The 27,783-nt window shown below is 38.0% G+C and overlaps 1 protein-coding gene across 1 annotated transcript in view; it reads left to right on the forward strand.

Moving 5' to 3' along the window:
* Positions 1–27,783, forward strand: part of CNTN3 (contactin 3) — a 331,480-nt gene that overhangs the window by 294,319 nt on the left and 9,378 nt on the right. Inside the window, exons 15-20 of the mRNA XM_078075960.1 lie at positions 572–730; positions 830–979; positions 2,443–2,513; positions 3,525–3,759; positions 6,017–6,132; positions 17,892–18,075. Of these exons, the coding sequence (XP_077932086.1) occupies positions 572–730; positions 830–979; positions 2,443–2,513; positions 3,525–3,759; positions 6,017–6,132; positions 17,892–18,075 (915 nt within the window). The remainder of the gene's footprint in view (positions 1–571; positions 731–829; positions 980–2,442; positions 2,514–3,524; positions 3,760–6,016; positions 6,133–17,891; positions 18,076–27,783) is intronic.

Consider the following 27,783-nt stretch of genomic DNA (forward strand, 5'->3'; position numbering starts at 1 on the left):
CAAGCTGATGTGTTTTTGAGCATGTCATTAATGCAGCGATAGTGTTTAATATGAAAGAGAATAGTGATAGTGTGTGTATGATAACTTCCAAAAAACCAGGATCATCCAGAATGCCTGAGAGAATTTGCCAATCTGAGTCACTGTCCAAGGTACTGATTTGCTACTGAGCTGAAAAATGACCAGAGTGTGTGATAGACTAAAACAGTTCTAGAAAGCAAACTGGGAACTACAGAGTTGTACCGGTAGATTAAAGGAAAAGGCATCATGCCAAAACTAAACGATGTTGTATTTGGAAGGGTGCAGAAATCCTCAAAAAGTGGGCATCATTTGCAACCCTAAAATACTATGATTTTGAAATTACTGACTCTCATCCAGATTGAATATCTAACAGCAGAAATGTCAAAAAGAAAATGTAGTCGTTTTGTTGCTAGGGAAATGCCCTTTTTCCCTAAGTTTTTTTGAAATTAGGATCAGTTGTCAGTATTACAGTAATCATGTGACATTCTTCACTTGGGTAGAAGATGATATTTATGGAATTGCTGCCCACTGTTTGCATTTTTGCCTTCCTTAGGTTCACCTGGACCACCAGAAAATGTGAAGGTGGATGAAATTACAGATACCACAGCCCAACTCTCTTGGAAAGAAGGTACAGATAACCATAGCCCAGTTATATCCTATTCTGTCCAGGCGAGGACACCTTTCTCCGTGGGTTGGCAGACTGCCACAACAGGTAAAGGGGGAGAGTCAAATGCCATCGGTACATATAAATGGATTTTAAGTCAGTGCTAAGACCTGCAGACTGTTACTTCTCTGATATATTCCTTTTTAGTGCCTGAGGTCATTGATGGGAAAACACACACAGCTACTGTAGTCGAGTTAAATCCATGGGTGGAATACGAATTTCGGGTTGTAGCCAGTAACAAAATCGGAGGTGGAGAACCCAGTTTACCCTCAGAAAAAGTAAGAACTGAAGAGGCAGGTTAGTGTTTCTGTTTTCTGAGTAAAATGGGTTAGTAGGTTTCCCTGGGTGTGTACTTTCATTTCTCTCGGCCTTGGTCTCCAGGCCAACAGGGGATTAACCTCAATAATCCATTGTTGCAATTTTCTGACCTACCTAATGGCAGAACTGGCCATATGGCATTTGTCAAAAGACACTCGTGTAAGTGATTCTGATGTAATGCGACATTTCCAGAAGTTCAGTCCATCATCAGCGTTCATTAGTGCATGTTGAGTGAATATGTTTTTGTCACTTAAGGTTATAATTACTATCTGACATAGTCACCCTGTTAACAGGGGAAATGCTGTTTTCATTTATAACAAGCATTGACAAATTGGTAGGATAATGACATTTGGGAGTTCTGCTGCTAGGAAATCTCATTTCACCACCAAGCTCCATGAATGAGCTCAAGCGACTGATGATTAGGAATATTTTGACCCCTCAACTATTAGATTAAGAGAGAATCATTGTTAAAATTTTATGTTTCAGGCAACTATTGATATTACCTTCAAGACTGTTCTTACAATTCTAAAAATATCCTAACATTGAAACTGAAACTTAGGAAGTGTACATAATGTCACATTACTGAGGCATCAGAGAGATCTATAGGCTTTCCTTTTCGGAATCTGTAAGATTAATTAATATTAATTAAAATGATGTTTGAAGTATAGCTAGTATGTCACTTTAAGAACTGAGCCAAAATAGAAGTCATGGAATACATTTCAGTAATTTTAATGATGCTTTCTTATTCAGGACAATGCACGTGATATTTATGGCAGGAATTGTGAGAAATAGGGGAACCATGCCAATCTTTGTAGTCCATTTATTTATTCATACAGCACATATTTATGGAGTGTCTACTGTGTGCTCAGCACTTCCTAGATATGGTGGATACAGCTGGGAACAAAGACTTCTATTCTAGTTGTGTCATAGAAATGACTGAGCATAAAGTTCTCAGTATAAGCAAGGAATCTGATGCCCATGTGAGGTTTATAAAGAATACCTCATAACAAGATTTGAGGAATTGAGTCTCGATCATTTTTTTAGGTAAAGCCAATGTTGACAGCAGTTACATCTCTACTGTGGAAGAGTCACAAGTGAAATATTCGTGCTGGATTCATTTCCCATCATCCCCAGTGAATCACTTTCCCTTGTTGTATTGACCTCTATACAGAGTCATTTTTTCTTATTGTTTGAGATATTGTGAATCTATGGTAATTTCATGCAAATATAAATTATTTGATGAGCTCATCAAAGATATATATGTATATATATATAGCATGCATGTTTCACGTAATCCAGATAGACACACACACACACACGTGTATAATGTGCCAATGATCAAATTACTTCAAATATTAGAAATAAGCAACATTGAATCTTCTTTCAGATAAATGTTACCAAATGCAAATAGGGTTTTATCTCTGTCTGTCTGACCTACACAGTTCCAGAAGTGCCTCCTTCAGAAGTCAGTGGAGGAGGTGGAAGCCGGTCTGAGCTGGTGATAACTTGGGATGTAAGTGTCTCGGCAGCACCCTCCCGCTGCGGGCTTTGCTCTTCCCATCATGGCCTCCTGGGCGGTGCTGCTAGTGTTACTGGAGGTGGTAGTAGTGCTAGGAGCTCACTCTCTGCTAATCATTTTTTCTAGCACTCTTTTTCTGTTTTTGCTTGTTTTGCTTGTTATTGTTTTTGTTTTTGTTTCCATTTCACTCTTGCAACATTTTATAGATGAAAACACTAAGGCATAGAGAATATTAAATAATTTGCTCAGGGTCATTTGGCTGGTAAACATAGGGGTGAGAGTCAGGTCCTGGCTGTTTGCTCTCAAGCTGTCCTCACGGCTTTCCACGCAGCTGTAACCCCGCTGATGATGCACACCCACTGATTCCAGCAGGTGCTTGCTTCCTGGCCATGCTCTCAGCTCTTGCTTTATGTTGTAATTAGAAAAAATTGTAATTAACACATTTAAAGTCAGAAAGCATGAGAATTGGCTGTGTTATTTGAAGATGTTGTTGGAAAAATAGAAAGTTAAGAGATCATGATGGAGTGTCAGTAGGAATTTTTGACATGATCTAAATACAGCTTTGACCTTAATACGTTGTTTTTACTTTCTTTTTTTTATAGTTTTACTCCTTTGTACTTAATCATCAGATCAATGGGTAATTTCTTTCCATAAAGTCAACATTAAGGATTAGATGATTTTTATTTGACTCAAGAGATGAGGTATATTCAACTAAAAGTATATCTTACGATATATAACTCAGATAGGGGCTACAGGATGCTCAAAAAATCTGAATAACTTTAGAAAATTTCAGTTAGTTATCTGGATCACTATGAAAGAGTGGCATATGTCTCTTTAAAAGCAGCTGACTTGCCACTGACTGTTTTTCTCCTTTTTTAATATAACCTCTTAATACTATGTTGATTATTATTTGATGGGTTTTGCAAAACACTAAGGATTAGAGCTCTATTTATTTTTGCCTTGCCCTCATGTGTAAGGGTGATTTAATATGTCCTTCCTTTGTAGCCAGTTCCCGAAGAACTACAGAACGGTGAAGGTTTTGGTTATGTTGTTGCCTTCCGCCCTCTTGGAGTTACCAACTGGATCCAGACAGTGGTCACATCTCCTGATACCCCAAGATATGTCTTTAGGAATGAAAGCATCATGCCATTTTCACTGTATGAAGTTAAAGTGGGTGTATATAATAACAAAGGTGAAGGACCCTTTAGCCCGGTGACAACAGTGTTCTCTGCCGAAGAAGGTATAGAGACCATGTGGATTGTGTATCTGTTCCAACCTAATAAGCCACTAATGTTTCCAAAACTGATCTGGAAATGCTTTGTGACTTCAGATAAATTTCTTAGGATGACTGAAGTCACAGATTCACAGTCCAGGTAATAAACATCAACTATGCCGACTGGAAGTACAAGACTCAGTCGCTAACCAGAGGATGTAACTCTTGGTTACAATCTGTGGATGAGGAGTACATTCTGAGTTCCAGCTTGTGAAGCAGGGCATAGCACAGCCTTCTTCTTTTGGGGATAAGATTAAGCTATTCTCTTGGAAATGCCCTAATCTCAATTCTTATCGTGTTTCCTATGACCTGAGACTAGAACGTTAGCAGGATGGAGAGAAGGGCCAGAAGGATGACATGGAGAGGTGTGTCAGGTGTAGCTTAAAGACGTGACATACCAGTTCCAGCCAGCATGCAGTCATACGTACTCCACTGTGGACCCATGCCATCTCTCTGCCTTTCTTTCACACCTGCCCCAACTATGGTATCTCTTTAGAAAATATGATTACTAGGAGAATCATATGAAATGGCCATTTTATAGGACAAAGGCAGCTGAATATTGGCTATCATATGGGGTTCTACTTAATAAGAATGACAAGAGCTAACATGTATTGAATGCTTACCATCGCCAGACTTTACCTCATTTGGATTTTCTAAGGAGAAATTACATGTGGGTACTATTATTATGGCCCATTTATACATAAGAAAATGGAAGTTTAATGAAAGACATTGCCAAACTCCATACAGACTTACCAAGCCAGTATTTTAACCCAAAGCCTTGGCTCTTAACCATTCTGAACTCATGAAATGTGATTTCACAGTGTCTTCTCTACCCTGAGACCTTGTAGTAAATTTCAGAAAGTCGTCCACAGTTGTCATGTCTAAAATAATAAGACAACTCAATTTTTTATTACCCCAGACACTGTTCTTATCCTCTTCTTTTCTACGGAGTTCTGAGAGAAAAACAAACTGGCGTAAAAACCTTAGCAAAAAAAGAGCCTTTATATTCATAGCCAGACCCCATTTCCAGGATTAGCCAAGGATTTTCATTACAAGGGCAGGGGTCTGAGGAAGGATGGCAGTTAACCAGGGAGTTTTCAGACACCACCTACCCTGTGCATCTGGGACTGGGAGGGCTGGAGGTTGGAGAGAGAGACAACCACAGGCTTTTACCCTCTCTCCCCCTGCACTTTCCTCCTCCTATTAACTATTCTTGCCACCACTGACGAGTTAAGTAAAGGTCTTTCTGTTCCAAACATCAGAAAGAGATTCGACTTATCTATGAAAAAGTGAAGGATTTGTTGGAAATATACTAGGACTTACTGAATCAAAGGAAGATTTAAACAGCATACCTCATAAAGATCATTAATAAGAAAAGCTCTGGGACCTCAGAAACCATCTGCCTCTCTAGGGTGCCAGGACTGGATTGACTGGCTTCAAGTACTCCTCATCTATCCAAACCAAGTTTTGAATTCTCAGGAGAGAAAATCTAATAGGCCCTTCCTTGGCCCAAGACTCTGCCTCACTATCAATCAGCACGGCCCAGAAGAGGGATCATTTAATGCAGAAATGGATATTGGAAGAGGGGAAGTCCCTGCTCAGAGCTGTGCCCCTGAGAGAGGAGAATCACTGTCAGCCCCTCAAGCTAAGAGTTGTTTATTACAAAGGGATATTTGTTGTGTAATAAGTTCTGTGCATGTCTGTCTACTCCTTCAAAACAGTAAACTGCTGGAAGTTGCTCCATCTCATTGAAGTGTGCCCCCCTTATGGGCCTTGGATACAGAAGGCACTAACTAAATGCTTATTGAATAAATGAAGTCTGTAGAGCATGACTTGGTTTAGCAAGATAAAATTAAACAAACAAACAAATAAATAGGCAGCATTTATGGGCATTGGAGTGCCCAAGCAGGAGATGTGGGATGAAGAGGAGAGAAATAAGGACCTGGTGGAGAGAACAGAGGGAAAGAAGGGAAGAAAAGATACTAAGAAAAAAGTGCAGCAGAGGAAAGAAGAGCTTTCTGTAGCTGTTTAGCAAGGAAAAGCCCATCTACTCCTAAGGCATGGAAATAGATCAAGACATAGTTTATGTTTTCAAATGTTTTGATAAACTATTTTATTAGATTTTCAAATATGTTAAAATGCTTTTTTGAAAATAAGAGCTTCAATAGAATTTTAAATTAACTACCAAAATAATAATTGTATTTCACTTTCTGTTGCCAAACAGAACCTACAATAGCTCCATCTCAAGTGTCTGCAAATAGCCTATCTTCCTCAGAAATTGAAGTGTCATGGAATACCATTCCTTGGAAGTTAAGCAATGGACATTTACTTGGCTATGAGGTAATTTCTTTTAAAACTAATTAGACTGTGTATGTATGTTGCCATGGTACCTTGTCTCCTTTCATTTAAAATTCTTTTTAACAATGACATCTAAACTAAAGTCTAACTTTTGTTGAAATTTTACCAGCACAGGCCCCATGTAATTATCAGTGGTTATTGAGTTTAACTTAACAAGCTGAATGAAAATAACTTGGGATAGAAAAGAAAAAACAGTGGAGTGCCTGGGTGGCACAGTCAGTTGGACATTGGACTCTTGGTTTCAGCTTGGGTCATGATCTTAGGGTCGTGGGATCAAGCCCCACGTTGGACTCCACACTTGGTATGGAGTCTGCTTGAGATTCTCTTTCTCCCTCTCCCTTTTCTCCTCCCCCTGCTCGCTCGCGCTCTCTCTCTCAAAAATAAATAAATAAGTGTTTAATTAAAAAACAAAAGGGGGCACCTGGGTGGCTCAGATGGTTAAGCATCTGCCTTTGGCTTGGTCATGATCCCAGGGTCCTGGGATCGAGGCCCACATCAGGCTCCTGGCTCAGCGGGGAGTCTGCTTCGCCCTCTCCCCCTGCCTGTCCCCCTGCTCAGTGCTCTCTCTCTCTCTGTATCTCTGTGTCTCAAATGAATAAATAAAATGAAAAAAAAAAAGAAAAGAGAAAGCAGTAAAATGGAAGGAAATCATATATCAGATGGACCAATCTTTTAGATGGATTGACTGAAAAATAAAAGTGAGATTGAACTATAATATTTAAGTTCAAAGGATATTTATGCCAACAGGAAATCATTTTCCCCCAGCTCTTTGTCTTACTTTCTTGGTGGCCTTGTTACATTGTGTGATTCTCTTTTAGGCTCTTGAGAAGATAACTGTCTATAACTTAATTCTAGCCTTCAGTCTGTGACCTAATTCTTGCCTTCAGAGAACTCTGGAGAAATAAGATGAGAGATCTGAAACATAGGGTGGCACAAGACCAAATGTAATGAAGATCAGAATAGGTGACATAGGAAATGTTTGAATGGTCGAGACTGATGAGCAATCTTGTAAGTTTTCATAGGCTTAATGGGACTTTAAAGGAAAAGTAAGCAAACAGAGAAAATGGAAAATCCTAGTTTAAGCATGGCATGTTGGAGGAGTAGAAGGAGTAGAGACCTACCTGCTGAAGAAGGTTCCTATAGGAGGATGACTGCAGATAGACACAGGAGAGCCAGGTCACAGATGGCCTTGAATATTGAGAAGAACTGTTCTGACTCAACCCCATGTTTATTAGGGAGCAGTTAGAACTGGAAGCAGTTGAGCTGAGAACTGGCAAGATAAAGAGTAAAGTCTTTTTTTTTTTTTTTTTTAAGATTTATGTATTTATTTCCTAGAGATAGAGCAGGGTGAGTGGCAAAGGGAGAGGGAAAAAGAGAATCCTCAAGCAGACTCCCCGCTGAGCACAGAGCCCAATGTGGGGCTTCATCTCAGGACCCTGAGATCATGAACTGAGCCAAAATCAAGAGTCAAAACTTAAACAACTGAGCCACCCAGATGCCCCAAAAGTAAAGTCTTAAGAAGACTTCTCTGACAGTGATATTGTAAGAGTCATGGTTCTGATTTCACCCCCACCCTCAGCCATCTTTTTAAGAACCTTCCCTCATGCTTGTAACTCTGATTCAGTGGTAGGCGCACATCGGCACATTTGCAACACAGGACCGTATACCCCTCCACTTGCCTACATAACCTCCAACTATGACACCAGGGTGGCCACCTGATCCATGGATAGTTAAGCTGAGCTAGTCAGATTCTTGTTTGGTATTCGAACTAAGCAATATAGAGATTGTAATTACTGAGTGTAATGCAGTGATATGTCGAATATAGGACTCAGTTCAGGCTTCTCAAGTTAAGGCCATGGGCAAGCGGGACAAAGCTTGTCTGCAGATGAGATGGAGCAGACGTACCCTCATACAACTCCAATGAATGGAGGAGACAAGGACCCTTGGAGCTGTAGAGACAGCAAGCAAAATAGAATAGCTCTTTGACGATTATCTGATTTTCAAGTAGACTTGCTCTATTCTTTTTCATAATGTCACCTAGCCCTCCTTTTCAGTAAACTCCCTTTATAATTGAATTTAGAGAGTTTGTGTTCCTGGTAACCAAACATTGACTTGAATAAATATTAATGATAAAGTAGAGAAAAGATAGGCTAGAGCAGCGGTGCTCTAGGATGGTGCAGTGGACTACCTTCACCAGAATTACCTGAATTTTTGCTAAAGATGAACCCCCAGAGCCCTCCCTGGACTCACTGAACCCAAATATCTAGGAGTGGGTCTTCTTAATGTAGATTTTTAGTAGGTATCCATAGGGAAATGTCTTCCCACGCCTTCAATACAGGAAACACAGAGCCTGACAGAGAAACTTGACCAGGGACAGAGCTGTCCAGACTTAAAGAAGAAGTAAAACACCACACAAACACCACAAACTGCCTTGATCAGCACCTGAAAAGAAGCCAAGAACATTTAGTTGGAAAGTTCCTTTAATAATATAAGCAGCGAAAGGTGGTGGGCAACTCCTATTAGCTCCTCAGTGATTAGAGAAATGGCATTGTCAGGAAAGGTAAGTGGGATGGAAGGAGATGTAAAGGGAAGTAGTTCTGAGCTCAAACCTGCACAGCATCTTGACTGCCACTCACTGGCTGTGCAGGAAAAGTCACATCAACTTTATGAGCCTCATTTTCCACACCTGCAGAATGGGGCAGTAATTGGCCTAACCATATTAGGATATGGGGAGTATTGAATGATATTAGACTCTTAATGTGCTTCTCACAGTCTCTGGCTCATAATAGTAAACAGTCCCTAATTGCAAGCCATATCTCAAAAGAACTGTTGAAGTATTAATTTGTAAAATTCTCTCCAGTAAATATCCTCAAGCAGTTCTTCAACTCTAAGCTTCTCTGCCTCAAGAGAGTTTATGATGGTTGTCAAGAGGAGTTGCCTGTAAGAGCCCTTTCTTCCTAGGTTTGTTTGCAAAATTCAAGCCCTTAAGGAGCTAGTTCCATGTATCCTGGAGGGTAAGAAGAAAGAAAATGCCACTGAGGAAAAAAGAGAAGAGAAATTTCAGGTGACCTTGGTGGAAGCAGAGATCCAAGACTTACAAAATCTTGGGGGCCCATACCTTTCTACCTGGCAATCTCCATGTTGGTGGTAAGACCACAGGAGAGGACAGAGCTATTTCCCACATTCAGCAATGATCAATGATTTCCCATTCTCCAAGCATGATCCGGGAACCAAAGGGATCAAATCAATGTAATATTAAGTTTTCTTGGAAAGATTTTGGGAATGGGCGCCCCAGCAGTGACTGAGGTTGAATTTCCCATTAGCTGAGCAGGATATGAAACTCAGTGGTAAATCAAATTAACTTAAAGAAAATAAACAAACACATTTTGCATGCCTCAGACAGTAGACTGAGATGCACACCCCCATTAATAACTTTGCCCTTTACAAACCACAAGACAGGATCATAATTCGAGAGCTGGTTATAGTTTGTGAAATAGTTAAGAGAAATAAACAAGAGAATATACATAAATGGGCTTTGTGGATTTCAAAGCACCACAGCAAAGGTAGCAGTTGCTGGCAATTTTTTGGCAGCATGGGGGCAGATAGATGTTAATTTTGCAATATATAAGTGTAAGCTGATAAAATATTCTATAAGAAAGCTGAGTTATACCTCTTTTGTCCATGTCAGGAAAGTGATTGAATGAAAGAGAAAACCAAAGAACCCAAAGAGAGCCAAGATAGTATCTTATTAAGTCCACACCGTCTTAGAATTAGACAGACTTGCATTCAGCTCCACTAGGATAGAGGATAAGCTCCACCAGGGACTGGGAAGTCTGCTTGTTTATTCAGTGATGTATGCCAAGTGCCAGGAGTCCTATCTAGCACACAGGAGGCATGCAAAAAAATATGTGTTGATTGAATAAATGCAATTTTGACTCCACCATCTTACTGCTGTGTGGCCTTGAGCAAGTTATTAAAGCTCTCCAAAGCTCAGTTAAAATAAAGATGATAATAGTAAATAACATACTGCATCATTGGAGAATAAAATGAGATAAAGCAGCTACTGTCAAAACAGCCCGAAGAAACGTGGGCTTTTCTCTGTTTTGAGTATTGGTCGCTGGGATAAGATTTCTTTGGAAGGAAAAATTTGAAAAGGAGTGAAGAAAAATAGAAACACTTAGCACAATCCAAGTGCGTGGCTCAGTGACTATTGTTTCTGTTGGTGCTGGTGTTTTACCATTGGGATAGGAGGCAAAAAGATGAGAGAGGCAAAGAGAAAATGGGACTTACCTTGACATTAATTGTGGGTTAGGGTGCATCGCATCTTTCCTGTCTGTATAAAGAGCAGCAAACCTAACATCCAAATGTAGCATGAATACAGTGTTGAAAGGAAACAACTAGTGAAAATTTCTTTCCTGAGTGCTTGTTAAATAGGAAGAGAAAGAAAACAAGCTAAGAGAAAGATGTGCCAATTTGGAGAATCTTAAGAAATATTTTATATAATTACATGAAGATAAAAATATGTATTTTCTTAGGTTCAATAATGATTTAAACACTAACATGGAAGAACAAATGACTTAGCAGAGTTTTTAATTACCAGTCGTGTAGCTAACTTTCTGGGTTGCAGTTTCCCCAATATGGCTTTAAAATTGTTAATAGCTCCTGCTTTTCTCTCATCTCAGTGAGGGTTGATCATGTGCCACATGGCATGCTGAGCACACATCATCATTAGCATCTAGACTAATTTTCTTTCTGATTTGACCAAGTAGTAGTTGAGGAGCTCATTTCCCTGGGCTCCAATTTATTTCATCTGCTAAGCCATAACACTCAGGCTCCGATCTTTTCTTGTGCCCTTTGGATAGGAACAAGAGTTACAGACATGATAAAGAGGATGCGGAGTGTTTAAGTTCATGGGTAGCAGGTGCCGGAAGAACAAAAGCTCCAAAATTATAGCATGGTATCTACCATCAATTTCTTAAAGCCAGTATGTGTCTTGAAAAAATAAAACTGGGGAGAATGACCTTGATAAGGGATTGAAACAGAAGTCTACAAGTGTAAAATAATACAGATTAGCACATTTGGGGGAAACTTAGTATATTTTTTTAAATGCGTGGGAGGGGAGCATAACCAGAAATATGTGCAAAATGCCTATTAACTTCACTGATACCTTAGCCCAGACTCCTGTTCTAAACAGCTCTACGGAATGTGCTTGGTTTCTAACATTTTAATTACAATGGGAAAAGATGTCAAATATTTAAGTAATTTTTTGAGAGTGTGAAAATTCTATTGGAAAAAAAAAGAAATATTCATTAAGTCTAATTCCATACTATCAGGCAAAGAATTAACTTCATTCTAGAATGAGTCAAATGTAACTTGGGAAAATTGGATAGAAACAATTGAGATACATTTAAACAAATAGGAAACAGGCAAAAATGAATTCGAGTGAATGAAATGCAGACTTTTGGCTCAGAGGAAGGATTGGTTATGCTAGAGCAGTAACAACTGTGTGGCCGAGGGGTGCTCAAAGGGAGCTGTGTGTGTTTGTGTGTGTTGTGTGTGTGTGTTGTGTGTGTATGCTTGAGATATAACTGACATATAACATTGTATTAATTTCAGATATACAACATAACGAGTCAATATTTGTATAAATTGTGAAATGATCACCACACTAAGTCTAGTTAACATCCATCACCACATAGTTACAAATTTTGTGTGTGCGTGATGAGAACTTTTAAGATCTAGCATCTGCCTTCGGCTCAGGTCATGATCCCAGGGTCCTGGGATCGAGCCCCGCATCGGGCTCCCTGCTCTGCGGGAAGCCTGCTTCTCCCTCTCCCACTCCTCCTGCTTGTGTTCCCTCTCTCGCTGTGTCTCTCTCTGATAAATAAATAAATAAAATATTTAAAAAAAAAAAAAAAGATCTACCTTCACAGTTACCATTGCTGTACATTAGATCCCCATGACTTTTATTTTATAACTGGATGTTTGTGTTGTGTGTGTGTGTGTGTGTGTGTGTGTGTGTGTGTGTGTGTGCTTTGTTAGGCAAAGGTAGTCCCTAGCAAACTGTGTCCCAGCATTGAGGGATCCAGGGGATAGCCTCTCCTCCCACACTCCCATCTCCTGTCTTCTATTGGCCAAATCCAGTGAGAAGCCAGAGGGCTAGGGTCATGTAGCATACGGGTCAGCCCTCCAATGACTGAGAGCCAAGTAAAGAAGAGTAGAAGATAAATCCAGACTTGTCTTCCAAAACACTATTGAATGCATTTTTGCCTGCCTTGTGTTTATCTAAATATGTTTGAAGCTAAGTTGAAATATTTGTCTCTCTGAAAATCTTTAAGTATAAACAAAATTATTTTAGTCTACTAAAATAGTATTTCTGACTTAATACCTGTACTTTAATGGCTAAAAAAAAAAAAAGTGCCGTTTTTCAATACATTACTCTTATAAATTGCATTCTGTGTTAAGTTTTAATTAAGTGAAATCTCATGTGCAATGATATTAAGGACTCCTCATAGCAGGGACATTAGTTTTTGGAATAACCAAATTACTTGCAGAAACAGAGAGCATTTTAAATCCTGACATTCCTCGAGTTTGTTTCTGTTTACTTATCCAGATAAAAATATATTGGTTTGTGATTGGTTTTATGTTTCTGAAGAAAAATAATTATATTATCAAGAAATTGGGAGTTCCAATGTATCGTAGATGCACAGAATATTAGGACTTGAGTACTTAGCTTGGTGAATAAAAGGAAAAAAAAAATCTTCCTCTCTGTTGTATCCACCCAACACTTCTTACACCAAATATGTGGGTTTTTTTCTCTACACTGACCAATTCTCCTACACCTGTTGGGTCCTAAAATTGAGTTCAATTCTGACACTATAAACCTAGAGTTAGCTTCAGATACCACAAATTAAGGGCTTAGTCCACAGGACTGCCAGTCCCCTACCCCCACCCCCCACCTACCCCCCTCCCACACACTTCAGATGCCAGGCCTCCTGTACTTCTGATTGGCTATAAGTCAGGGGTTCCCACAACCTCCTCCTTGGGTTTGAGATCTTGCTAGTACAGCTCACAAAACTCAGGAAAGTGCTTTACTTACTATTATACATTTATTATGAAGGATACAACTCAGGAACAGCCAAATGGAAGAGATGCATAAGACATGGTCTGTAGAAAGAGGCTCACATGGGGCTTTCATGCCCTATCCAGGATCTGTACCCTCCCAACACCTTAGTGTGTTCACCAATCCAGAACCTTCAGTTAGGGCTTTTTATGGAGGCCTCACTGTAAAGGCGTGACTGATCAAATCAATGATCATTAGTTAACCTAACTAACCCAACCTCTAGTCCCTGGTCAGGAGGTGGGGATGGAGGTTCCCACCCTCTATTTATTATAAGGTTGGTTCCCTTGGCAACCAGCCCCCATTCTAAAGCTATCCAAGAGCCTGAAGCCACCAGATAGCTCATTAGCATTCAAAGGGAGATTCCAAGGGTTTGGGGATCTGTGAATCTCTGTGGTGGAAAGGAAGGAGGCATTTTAGACTGCATTTGTTAAGTCATTTAAGAACTCACCAGTACTGAGTGCTTAGTATGTGCAGGCTTTGCTGTGGCTGGTAGAGCTATATGGTGAGGACCAAGACACACACTGCCTCAGGTGTGTGACCAGAGCTTGGCATCTGCCCCTCCTGCTGTCTGCCATGCCGAGAAGTACAGCTGCCTCTCTTCACAGGTGCGCACTCCATACTCGCAAACCAGCACAGTGACACACAGCTATTCCAGAGGATGGGCTGTAACTCTCAGGTATATGGTGATGGAAAAATGTTGAGAGCCACAGTTATTCTTACCACCGGCTCCTTTGCAGTGGATTTACCTGCACCGCCCACCCCGACTCAGAATTTACTACTCGAAAATGTGTGTATTCACTGCTGGAAAATTCCCAGACATGTTCTCTTTTATTGTTGCCTTTTCCTTCATCTCTCCTAGAACTCTGGTTGGAACTTCTCATTTGATCTTTGGTATCTCTTAACTTTGTTTTCATAATTTTTATTTTTTTCTCCGTGTTGTGGATTTATTAATTCTCTTTTCAATCATGAAGTCTTCAACTTAATTCTGTCACTGATTTTGTTAATACTGTATTTTTCTGATATTTTTCAAATCCATCCAGTTTTATTTTGTTTGTTTAATCTTCTATTCTTGGCAACATAGATTCAGTCCCTTCTTTAGTGAATTTGGACATTTTAAATATACTTATTTTAAGATCCACTTGAGATCAGTATCTTGTAGCTAGGCTCCCACTACCGAGTCTGCTAACTTTCTTTCTTATTAGGGGGCTTCTTTATGTATTTTGTAATATTTTTCTCTGCTCATCTTTAGTAGATACAACTTTCACATTCTGTCATTGTTATATTAACTCTTTTCCACCAAATGTTATACAAACATATATATCTATATCTGTCTATATATATATATGTTCTCTATCCTATCTTTTTTTGAAGTGTAGTTAGCACACTTTGCACAATTAGATTTGCAGAGGTTTTCCTTCAGTCTAGATGCTTTTCCTTTCTTCTTCCTTGCATTGTGGTTGTGTCTATAAAATCCGAAATAGCATGGACTTATGGTCTGTCTTCTCAGGTATAGGACTTTTACCATTTAAACCCAAACACAACTGAGGGGAACATATGGTCTTTGTCTTTATTTCATTCTTGACCTTTCTGTCCTTTATTTTTCTGCTTTTACTTTTTTTAAAATTTTCCCTCCTTAAAAAAAATACTATTTGCCCTTATTAAATATTTTTGAGGAAAATTTTATAGGTCATAATTTATTAACTACTCATAGAAAATTGGGAATATTAATGTAGTGCCTTGTTTTTTTAGGTTTAAGTTGTATGCATATTTATTCAGTTTTTTTAAGTAAAGTTTTGTAAGGAGATTACATAATCAACCAATGAATATCACATTCCAGTTTGGCACAGATTTTCTCTATGGTCTAAATATTTCTAATACGTGTCAGCAACTAAGATATAAAAATAAATCTCTGGTTCTGGTACATGGAGTACTTTAGAAGCATACTGCTATCAAGAACCTTAAATACTTTTTATAAATAAATCTATAAGAGATATTCCTTATGCCTATTAAAAATTATTTTCATTTCTTAAGTCAGTCACCTGAGGAACACTTTCTTAGGCAACTTAAATTGAGGTAATTTGACATATCAGAAAAAGAATGGCCCATAAGCAGAGACCAGTGTGTATAACAGGATGGCCCTGATTGAGTTACTTAACTCCTAGGTGCCTCTGCTGTCCCATCTGTTAAGTAAGGGTCTCAATAACTCATAATTATGTGATTTCTTTCCCCAATCTATGCTACATCCAAGGCCGCAAGTTTCAGGCTGTCTGTAACATGTTATTCAAATTATTGATTATGTGTCATTCTTAAATGATAAGTGGGTAATGCTTTCAAGGGCAGGGAATGTTCTCACCATTTTGGAGTCCTCTAACCCTAACACTACCTAGTGTTTACAGTAGTTGAATTTGGAATGTGTACCAGTTTTTAGTATCCATTAACAATTTACTTGTCTATGGCTTTATAAAAGACAATTTTATATGTTATCTTTAATTAATGAATAAAATCTATGTGGTTTTCTTTTATAATGGGTTCCCTAAGATATGTGGATTTTTTTTTGCTAAAATGTCGTCAAGTTTCAGTGTTAATTCAGTGCTTTAAAGGCGTAGAAATTACATATTCCAGTTAGTCCTGATCATTTGGGTCCATATCCTTCTTTTGAGGTTTATATAAAAATTAATAACTCTTTTCTAAGAGAAATGCACATACACATATACATGGACACAGCATTTTACATGAATTTAAGGGGTCCTATATGTAAATATAAATATGAGTGCAAATATAAATAAAAACACAAACATGTACAAACATACATTACACATATACACGCATGCATATATATATACACACATACATACACATATGTAGGGAAAATATTGTTCTAGTACAATATTAGTGTGCTAATTTAGGATCATTGAAAAATCTGAGATTTATACTTCGCTACTAATTTTTTTAACTAAAGAATTTTATAGTTACTCATTTTTTTTTTTCAAAAAACAGTAACTTCTAGTGGATTTTTCTCAGGGGACTGAAACTGGTTACCCTAAAGCAGCTCATAAACAAGTTTCGTTTGGACCACACAATGACTTTAAAAAAATTGAGCCAACTCTATATTTGGGCCATTTCACATTAAAATAAAGGTTTCTCCTTTTCTTAAAAAAAAAATAAACAAAAGGGGCACCTGGGTGGCTCAGTCGGTCAAGTGTCCAACTCGATTTCAGCTTCGGTCATGAACTGAGGGTCAGGGGATCGAGCCCTGCCTTGGGGGGGTGGGTCCATACTCAGCGGGGAGTCTGCTTGCGATTCTCTCTCTCTCTCTCAAATAAATAAATAAATCTAAAAAAACAAAAGACCTGTAAACACTGGATCCACCTTCCCTTAGTAGAGCCAAGTAGTGGCTCCCTTACTACGATGGAACTTGGCTATCTATTTTGCCATAGTCCCCATAAGTGTCTATTGCCTTCACGACTCTGATGGCTAAGGACACCTGCCATTTTCATGTGCTCGAACTGCTGTTGACTTACACAAATTATAGAAATGGTCTTCTGTTTTCATATTTTGCTATCAAGAGAAGATAAATGAAAGTCAGAAAGGGCACATGTTGCAAGAAATACGGGAGAGAGCATATGTATTTCTTTCTGAAAGCAAAAAATATGTACTCAGTCTGCCTTACATATTTATGTTAAGTGTCTGGCCTCTGCTTTACATGATTAAATGGTGATATTGGGTCTCAGCATGAGGAATGCTTGTACTTTTCCTGAACCATTTGGTGGTCTTGTTGCTGTTGCTGTTTGCGTTAGTTTTGCTTTTACTTTCTGGATAATTCAAACTTTCTAGCAAAGCATAGCAGAACTTTACAGCATAAATTGGAGACAGGAAACATGTATTTTTATTGGATTTTTCCTACCTTATTTCTTTTTTTATTAAATATTCTCATTAACCTATTTTTATACTTTATACTCCGTGTGCATTTATCTTTATATAATATCTCAGATCATTTTGCACAATTCAGTATAATGAAGTACAAATAAAACATGTTAACATAACTTAAATTTAACTGTATTAACTGCTTTCCTTTTCTCTTCAGCAGTCCTGCATGCACAGGTGAGCTTGTTGATACCTGGCCATCACTGGAGGACAATCCAGTGGCCAGCTGGCTCTTTGATAGTCTTTTCTCTGACAGTTCGCTTTCTTCCCAGAGGAAACCTCCACCATCCAGTGGAGGTGAAGCAGACCTGCCAGTATTCTGGAGTTGAGCTTGGACCTGCCAGCATTCTGGAGTTGAGCTTGGGCCTGAGAAGGGAGAACAGCTTGCTCTATTAAATTTACAGATTTCACCCTCATTTTCCTTTTATAAACTATAGTCTAGTAGTATTTAGCACTTCTCTCTTTGACTTTATCTGGCTTCTTTACCTGGTTTATTTTCTGTCTCCTCCTGGAGTCCCTTTTCTCCTGTGACACAGAATCTAATAGAATATCTAGCACATAGTAGGTCCTTAATGAACATTTATTGTGTCCTTAATGAATATTATAGTACCCATCTTAATGAAAATCACTTAATGCAAGGGGTGGTACTGTTTGTGTCAACCTTTTGCATCTTTTATGTTTTTCTGTTGACCAGGTGCGCTACTGGAATAATGGAGAAGAAGAATCATCAAGCAAAGTGAAAGTGGCGGGAAATGAGACTTCAGCCAGACTCCGGGGCTTGAAGAGTAATCTGGCGTATTACACAGCTGTCCGGGCTTACAACAGCGCTGGTGCTGGGCCCTTTAGCACCACAGTGAATGCAACCACAAAGAAAACTCGTACGTAGTTTCGATTTTTTGAATGGCAAGGAAGTAGTTTCTGGTAGCCTTCTTTATCATTTAGAATGGACAACCCAACTCAGTAAGCCCACTGAATGTTACAAATCCAATCCCAAACCCTTGTAAACTCAGAGTCATACATATCTTTGTCTTCGTGATATCCCTGAATCTTTAGATAGAAACCCCATGTGAAAATCAATGTGTACAAAACCTTAGTGTGGGGTGTTGAGTCACCATTTTTCTTTTAATTCCCCAAAGCTTGAGGATTTCTGGTACATGTGAATAAGTTAAATTTCACACCAGAGAGTCAAGAGTCATTTTCTTCTTTTTTTTCTTTCCTACCTTATTTAAAAGATGCCAATGTGCATTAAAAGATTACCATCAGAAGATGTTGGTCCCCATGAATATACTAACATTTTAAAAAATCTGACCAGAGATGTCAGTTGCCTTGAAAGCTAAGTCTTTGTTAGCTATGTATTCACAGGTAAATTCACAAACAGCAGTTATGAGATGTACATAACTTGGCTTTGAGTTACGTTACAGGAAAATCAGTGATTTGCAGTTCCATAGTCTCCTGCATATATTTCAATTAAACTGATAGCACAGGTATATTTTTAATCGTTGTATTGTGTTAGTAACTCCTTGCAATGTAACCGTTTGAATTGTCCTTGTCATTATCATCATTATAGCTAATAGCAATTGAGAACATTCTATGTCCCAAGTGCTTTACATGCATTCCCATAATTAAACTTCCTAACTACCACAGGAGGTAGCTATCAGTATTTTTAACATTGTACAGGTAAGGAAAATGGGCATGAAGGATGAAGTACTTTTAACACCATAATGCATTACTTTTATTTACAGAAAATTATTTTTCTTCTTGTTTTCAAAGTTTATTAACTCAGTAAAAACATTTGCTTAACTGGCTTCAAAATGATTTCTATAATGCATTTCTATATCTGTATATAATTCCCAAATTTTTGTAAGAAATTTATCTAACATCTGTTAGATAAAATTGCTAAGAGTACCAATAATATAAAATTGAATATCACTGGCTAGCTTTGTGGATAAGTTAAAACATACATAAAACATAATTCTACTACTTTAGATTTTAGTTAGCCAGTGTTAATTTGATCAGTGAAGTTCACGTTCATCTTTGTATTATCTGAATAAAGGAGAACTTGATTACCAATTTACTAGTATAATGAGATTGCAGAGGAAAAGTTTAGCAACAAACCATTATAAATCTTCAGTAGCATACATTTACAAGCAACCAACTCATGTAATAATTCAGTATTGTCCTTCACTAGATATTAGGGGAAGCCTGGCCCAACCTCTTACTCCTAGTACATGGTGGGGTTTAGACTAAGGAGTATGTGGGCTTGGAAATACTTAAACTGAAAATATTCTGTGTTTAGAACTTCCTGCTAAATATGTTTGGTATTCTCAATAACAATTCTGAATTAGTAAGATTTAAACATACATCACTATATATGCAAAGCACAGCATCAATCAAAAATTCTGATTGCGAGAATATATGCAAACAAGTTTATCTGGCTCTTTCCTCTGACTTAATAATTGATATGATTACTTGCTAGAAAATTTGATTGTAAAAGACTGTGTGACATCATCACGGAATCAGTGAAGAACTTAGCAAATTGGTAAGACAAGAGGAAAAGACAAATAATAGGAATATTATAATGTACAATGAATGAAATAAAATTTTAAAAAGAAATTTTTATGATTTAGGTGTAGCATATAAACACCCAATCTAAAGTAGAAATTTGCAACAGTAATGATGGCGATTATGATTTTAATGGCTGACACTAACTGAGCAATTTGCAGTTACTGTTCTAAGTATATTTTTCATGTACTGATTCTCAGTTCTCATAACACCATGACTTGGAAGCTGCTGGTAGCCTCACTGTAGAGATGAGGATGCTGAGGCATATGGAGGTTATTTAACTTCCCTGAGATCACAGACTAAGTAACAGGATAGGCATCCAAATCTACACATAGTCTTAATTGTGCTGTCCTCTCTTTCAACCATATAATCAGAATATCCATGTCTCATTCAACACCCAACATTTATTGGGATTTTTGCTCCAGGCTTAGGACGTGGGTAAGGTGATCAAAGATAGACAGCACTGCTTTGCTCACAGAGCTGTCGTCTGATGGGAATTCCAACAATTGAATAAAATCCCTCTGAAAGTGATACATTCCTATTTCTGCAATTCATTCGGAGTCTGCATGTTGATCTGTAGGTGTTATTAGGGAAAAATTTCCTGTGTTGGGTGGGAAATTCATAGAGATCATAGAAATCCTTAATTATTCTAAGATTAGAATAAAAAGCATGTGTTAAATTTTCAATTTTATGTTAATAATTTTTCCTTAAAGATACCAAAATGCAAGTAAAACAGAATCCTTTAAAGCTGTTATTACTACTGTTACTGGCAACTCTTAATAGTCATCCTAACCTTTGACATGGATTTAGCTTCAAATTCTATTTAAGAATTTTGGTAAGGTTTTTGTGATTATCTCTATAAAGAGAATTATCATCATGCTTCAGACATAAAGAACTAAAATAACACCTTTATTATTTGCTTGCTATCTGTTTTCCCCTATGGATTGTAAACTTTATGGGGAAAGAATCCTTCTGTGTCTTGTTCATCCAGCCCTAGTGCCCAGCAAGGTGCTACAAGCCACTTGTTAAATACTGAGTGGGTAGCTAAATGGATGAATGAAATCTAAAGCAGGCCAGCCTGAAGGACTATTAATCAAATATACTTCCTCTTTTTTTTTTTTTTTTTTTTTTTAAGATTTTATCTATTTATTTGAGACAGAGAGAATGAGAGAGAGAGCACATGAGAGGGGGGAGGGTCAGAGGGAGAAGCAGGCTCCCCGCTGAGCAGGGAGCCCGATGCGGGACTCGATCCAGGGACTCCAGGATCATGACCTGAGCCGAAGGCAGTCGCCCAACCAACTGAGCCACCCAGGCGCCCTCAAATATACTTCCTCTTGACTGAACATTGTGAATTCAAAACACTTACTATAGTCTTTTACCATCTTTCTTCAAATGTGCGAGTTTCATGGACTCGTCATAATCAGGGAATTTAGTATGCAAGCCTTTATATCAGTACAGATCTTGGGTGATTATTTTTGATTAATGTAAAATAATACAAGGATTCTCAAGTTAAATACTGTAGCTTCCATTAAACACTTAATTTTTGATATCCAAATACTTGTGTTTTTTAGAAGCATTTCTGAGTTAAACTCTAATTAGCCTCTTTTAAGTAATCTAAAATGGGTCTCTGTTACTTGCAACCCAAGGAGAGCTAACTCTTAAGAACATCTTGTATCTAAAGGCACTGATGAGGAAAAATTGCAGATGGCATGTAAATGATGAGATTTGTTGGCTTCTAAAAGGAAACATATTGAGAATTTTATGTTCAGAGATTGCAAGAAAGAATTTGTAGGGCAAATATTCTGCTTTGTATAACTAAAAAGTCAAGTGATGATTCTGGCTTTCAGTAAGGGTGGATTTAGCACTCAACCAACATCCTCAAGATTCATCTAATAAGACCTCAAACTGAATATTTCTAAAACTAAGTTCTTGACTACTCCATCCACCCCATTTAAAACCTGTCGCTTCTACAACTCCCCATCTCAGTAAATTAAATCACAATATTTCAGTTGCTCAGGCCAAAAATCTTGGAATCACCCTCAACTCTTCTCTTTCTCTCATGCCCAACAACTGATTCAGAATCTGACTTCTGCAAGAATCTACCACATCTTATTGCTATCACTGCTGTCATCCTGATGCAAGCTGGAACATCCCTCACATGGATCGGGGCAGTGACCCCTTCCTGTTCAGCCTCTTTCCACCCTTGTCTCCAATAGGCCACAGTGATGCTCAGGATGTTTCATTTCATCTCATGTCAGATAAATACTAAATCCTTATAATGCTCAACAAGGCTTTATATCCATCCTCCAAATCCTCCTCTGACTTATTTCCTGCCATTTTCCTGTTCGCTCATTCCACTTTCACTTCAGGGCCTCTGCATTTGCTGTTCCCTCTGTTCAGAAAGCTCCTCCAGGCATCCAGTGGCTTTCTCTCTCATCTCTTTGAGATCTTTGCTCAAATATCAGCTCAGTGCCACCCGACCGCCATGTTTAAAAGTGCATCCCTCATCTCCTGACACTCTATCCCCTTCCCTGCTTTGTTCTTGGGTAGAGTACTGACAGCTACCACACATTTAATTTGTCCTCATTTATTTGATTGTTGTCTCTCCAGCCTGCTTTGACTGGAAGAAAAGTTCTTTAGGGCAGAGATTTTACCCACTTTGATCATAACTCTGTCCTCAGAGCTCTGTCTCCAGTGTTGAAGTAATCATAGTTGGTGCCCAATAACAGATGTTGAACAAACAAGACTCTCCATCTCTTGGCTCTGTTCCAAGGTGGAATAATTCTTACCATGTTCCCTTTTCAGGGTAGAAGTATTGCTATTTGCACCTTAAGGCTTGTTTCTGTCAACTAAACACCCTGGGAAAAGTGGACTATTCTTTTCTGATAACTCCACTCAGAGCTATGGCTCTTCTTGGCTCATCCCAGAGCCAGTTGTTATGAGCAGTTGATAGAAAACCTTCCCTGGACTGGCCTGAATCACATGTCCAGACCTTACCCCGGAGCAAGGGGATACAATTTCTTTTTTCTTCGGTGATAATTATACATGTATGTCCACTTGAGAAAACAGAATAATATTAAATGGTACAATGTTTTGCACTTTAGTTTTTGTTTTTGCAAGTGGAATGTTTATCCATGTAAGTTGAGCTAAAATCAGTTGCCTAAATTTAAGGAAACCAATCAAGTGTGTCCTAAGGAATTGTAAAGGTAATGTGAGTAAAACAAACACTAAAGGAATAGGAGTCAGAATATTTCAGAAGTTTTTGATAAAATGAGTATTCCTCCTTCAAATACATAATTTGGAAGTTCTGGAGTTTTTGTATGTATAATTTAATTATATAATTATCTACTCTAAGTTATGACTTGGGAAATGTATCAATGCAAAGTTTCCCAAATTTTATAGGTGACCTGTCTTCTCAATTCTTGCCATTCCTTTGGGCCTCCTCTAATATGTACCTATCTTAAAAATTACCTTCCAGGGGCGCCTGGGTGTCTCAGTTGGTTAAGCGTTTGCCTTTGGCTCAGGTCACGGTCCCAGGGTCCTGGGATCGAGCCCCACATCAGGCTCCCTGCTCGGCCAGGAGCCTGCTTCTCCTGCTCTCTCTACCTGCCGCTCTGCCTACTTGTGCTCTCTTTCTCTCTCTGTCAAATAAATAAATAAAATCTTTTTAAAAATTAGCTTATAATTTTTGCTTTCATCAACTTACAACTAAAATGGAAACTAACCAAGTATGGAAACTGGTATCATTGCCATAAATGGATGCTAACAAAATAATAAATAGTATAAAATCAATAATAATAAATACAATGAACAAATAAGCCACTCTCCATTTTTTAATACTAGCAACATGCTCTTGCCTGTTCAAACCTCTAAACCTGCTTCCTTTTTGTTTATGATGTTAGTATCAAAGAGATACTAAAAACCTAGTATCAAAGAGATATTAAAAACCCAGTATCCCCAAATCCAGCTTTCTCTTCAAGCTAACAGGAGAAATAAAGGTAATTTCTCTCTAGGTGACTTAATGTTATTTGTCAGGTCCTCTATGTATCACATCCCAGATATGTATGTGAACTATTCATATCTGTATATGATATACCACCAATCACAGACGGCTATAGAACACTGTTCACTAATGCATGTTCCTCAGATTTAGGAGTGGTTTTTTGTTGTTTGGTTTTTGTTTGTTTGTTTTGTTTGTGGACTTCAGCAAAATGATTTCTGATGTTTTAAGTTCTGAAACAAGATAATAATGTAATATTGAACTTGAACAGAATTCAGTCGGGGAGTTTCAGCTAATATAAGACCAAGTCATTCCTCTGGCCAAATGTGTAAATCTTATGAACTTTACTTTGTAGGAGCTTTGGCACTTTTTTGGAAATCTTCCACTTGCCTACAAATTCTCTAGAAAGTTTTAAATGTTTTGCTTAGAGTTTACAAATTGTATTATTTTTATTACCCGAAGAAGAAAAGATTTTGGTCAAGGAAATTTCTAGTCATTTAAAACAAAGAAAGATCTTCCTCCCTGACATTCCAGGTTGGACCCCAAGAAAAGTCTTTTCTGAGTTTCAGATGAGTTAAGAAAATGTTTTTGTTGTATAGTTGCACATTGAGTCAGTTTCCTATTATAAGTCATTTGTTCATTTGTAATAACTCTAATGGTTCTGAAACAAATATGTCTCATTATTTGGGAGAAAGTATCTTTTGGTGACCTGATCCCTACACAGTGTCACAAGTTTCAACAGTTTGATCACAAATGCTGATATTCAACTCAACTGAACTCCAACTACGAAGTACAGTTTCTGGCTACTGGTGAGAATAACCACTTATCACTAAATCACCTCATTATCATCAAGGAATCAAGAAAAAAATTAAGAAATCTGTTGAGTCTTGCATAAGTAATCACAGCAAGCATATGTTCTTAAAATTCCATATTTTGAAAGTAAATGCCAGTTTCACCATCACCACTATGGAAATATCACTATGGAAAATTCTAGACAGTAATATTCTTAATTTTAACAGCCTCTACTTTTTATTATATAAAAGAAAACATTGTCATTGTTGAAAATTTGCAAAAAAAGAGAATTGTAGAGAAGAAATCACCCATAATCCTGTCTCAGAAATACCATCGTTAATGTTGGGCTTTCTTTTCAGACTTGAGTTCTATAGAATGTTGGTCTTATACAGTGGAAGTATGCTGTATATTTAGTTGCCTATACAGCATAGAAATTTCCATTATCACTAGTAGTTTTTCATAAACATGTTAGTGTATATATAATATTCCATTGTAATTATATACCACACTTTAACCATTTTCCTGTTGATAGATATGCCTTATATTCCTAGCTTCATCCAGTCAACAACCTTTTATTTATCACTTGCTTGTACGCAAGAGGCTGAGGACTAAGTAAAATCTATAAAGCTGACATTGAGGAGTGTATTAATTAAATACACAGAGGATATCATAATGGATGCTTAAAAAACAATAATAATAAAAGCCTTCAACATAATACTATTTTTGTTACAACATTTGAAATTATTTAAATAATTTTGCAGCCTGCCAATTAGTGTTGCGCTGTATAGTGATATGCTACCTTTCTACTAAAATTAAATTAGTTTTTGTCATTTTTTTCTACGTTAGAATACTATCAACAGTAGAAATTGAGCTGGAAAAAATCTGTACGATGTGAAAGTTGAGACATAATTTACCAAAAATTTACAAATATAGACCATGTATCAAGTTCTAATAAAGTGTGGAACTCAATCAGCCTATGCTGTGTTGGGCTTCCACCTAGGATAGAATCTGGAAAGGGAAATTCCACATAGGATAGAATCTGGAAAGTGAAACAGATAAGCTGTATTAACGTATGGTATTCCATGTCTCCCTGCCTTTACAAAAATGTACTGTGTTGCATCAAAGCTATTTAGAATACTGGCTAATAGCTGTTCCAGTCAGATTAGGCTAATCCAGGCCACAGTATCCAACCTCCAAACCTTAGTGGCTTAAAACTACAAGTGTTTCTTTCTCACTCATCCTACATGTCCACCACAAGTAAGATTCAGATCCGATCCATGCCACGTTCACTCCAGGACCCAGACTGAAGGAGCAGCCGCTCACTGGGCTGTGCTGATCTCATGGCAGAGGGAGAAGAGAAGGGCTGAACAGATTCTTCTCTGGCTTTGGAAGCTGCCACTGGGGAGTGACCCATTGTGCTTTTGCTTACATTCCATTGGTTGAAAGGAGTCATGTGACAAAGCCTGATGTCTGTGAGATGCCAGCGAGAAGCAGAAGTATGTCTTCTACAGGCATGGGAACCACATGTCCCATGGCCAAGCTGAATGTCAGTAAGAGAGAAGTATAATCTTCCCACAAGGAGTAAAGGGCAGAGGACTTGCAAAGATCTTAAACAGCAATACAATCTACCTCAAAATACTTGAAACAATAACACAGTCGACCCTACCAGCCAATAATAAGGATCATCAGTGAGTCGTTTCCAGAGGATCTAAGACTATAGCTCAGGTAGCTGAGAGAACTCTAGAGATCCCTGAACTACAGCTTCATCTGCTCCCAATGTCTGCACCCTTCCTCCTTCCCATCCTTCCCTCAGCATCCACCACCTCAAGCCTTTAGAGAAATAACAAGTTTAAACAGTTACATTGTACAGATTTATTCCATCAAGATGTATTACTTACCCTGATATGTCAATAAAATGCCCTTAAAATATATAAAAACTACCCCAAACTAGTATTTATTTTAAAAAAGAAATGACAAGTCAGATACCTTCAATGGCCCGGCAGGTATCAATGGTCAGGGATGGATGGCTGGGGCATCTTTTCTTAGGTCCAGCCCATTCTCTCTATCCCTCAGAGTAGGCCCGTTCTTTTCCATCCAGTATTGCAAGAGCAATCAGCAGTCAGAAACCCAGAACTTAAGTGAAAGCTCCTGAGTTTTAAATGTTGGCAATTACGCAAAATTAAAGTACAGTGGGTTAGCCAAAAAAAAAAAAAAAAAAAGTTTGCAAGCTGACTGATGGGCTTTCAGGTCACAACTTCTGATCTGAAGTTTCCCAGTTCTAGAGCAATTTCACTCTCCTGTAGGTTTTAATCTAACAATTGCTCTCCAAGGTCTTCTCCTGGTTTTACAGTTGACACACTGTGGCTTCGGTTAGGTTAAGACAAGGACATGTGCCTTGTAAATGGCCACAGTGCTTCCAGGCCTTGGTCTGAAGTATACGAAGTAGATCTTTTCTGTGCTGTTACAAGACAACTCCTGGCGCACAAAAATAGGCAGCCTTTTTATAGATTGTGGAAGCAAAGGGTTCCCACTTGAGGTTTGACCCTAGGAAGATAGAAGAGAAGGGCATTGAAGGCTCAATACAAGGTAACTGAATGTTGGTGAGGATGGAAACCACAAATGGGAATGAAGATGCTAAAGGGAAGATTGGATCATGCAATGAGCAAACTCAACCTCTTCCTAACTTGCCCACTGTTTTGCCATCTCCTGTCACTCGCTATTTGCATGAGTTTAGCCACAGACTCAAAAACCTGCTTTATTATTTTCCTAATATATTTCATTTATTTAATAGATATATTTCTTTTAAAAGGTAACTCTATCTTTTCTAGAAACAAAATAACTAATACTCTTTATTGTAAGGTAGTAGCCATAAGATTTTTTTTATAAAATGAAAACAAAACAATTATTTGAATAGAAAAAGTTTAAAAGTTAAACAGTAAAATGAAACGCAAAGAGAAATAACCCTAATTGATTTTCAAAAAAAAAAAAATGCATACCTGAAAATAAGTTTTGCAATGAGCTAATCAGGGTCTTTTGGAGTGTTATTAGTAGAGTGATATTCTTTTCCTGATCACTTGGTTTAAGATGAATTATTTGCATTAAATATTTCCTTAGGTCAGAGTTAGTTTGAATTGTGACTGTGTGTTTTAGGATGCTTAGCAGGCATCTGTGCAGCTGGAAACATCTGAGTTATTTGTGTTTGCATAATAGCCTTTGTTCTGTATCACTATTT

This window comes from Halichoerus grypus, chromosome 1 (genome assembly GCF_964656455.1).
Source record: "Halichoerus grypus chromosome 1, mHalGry1.hap1.1, whole genome shotgun sequence".
In the NCBI taxonomy this organism is placed as follows: Eukaryota; Metazoa; Chordata; class Mammalia; order Carnivora; family Phocidae; genus Halichoerus; species Halichoerus grypus.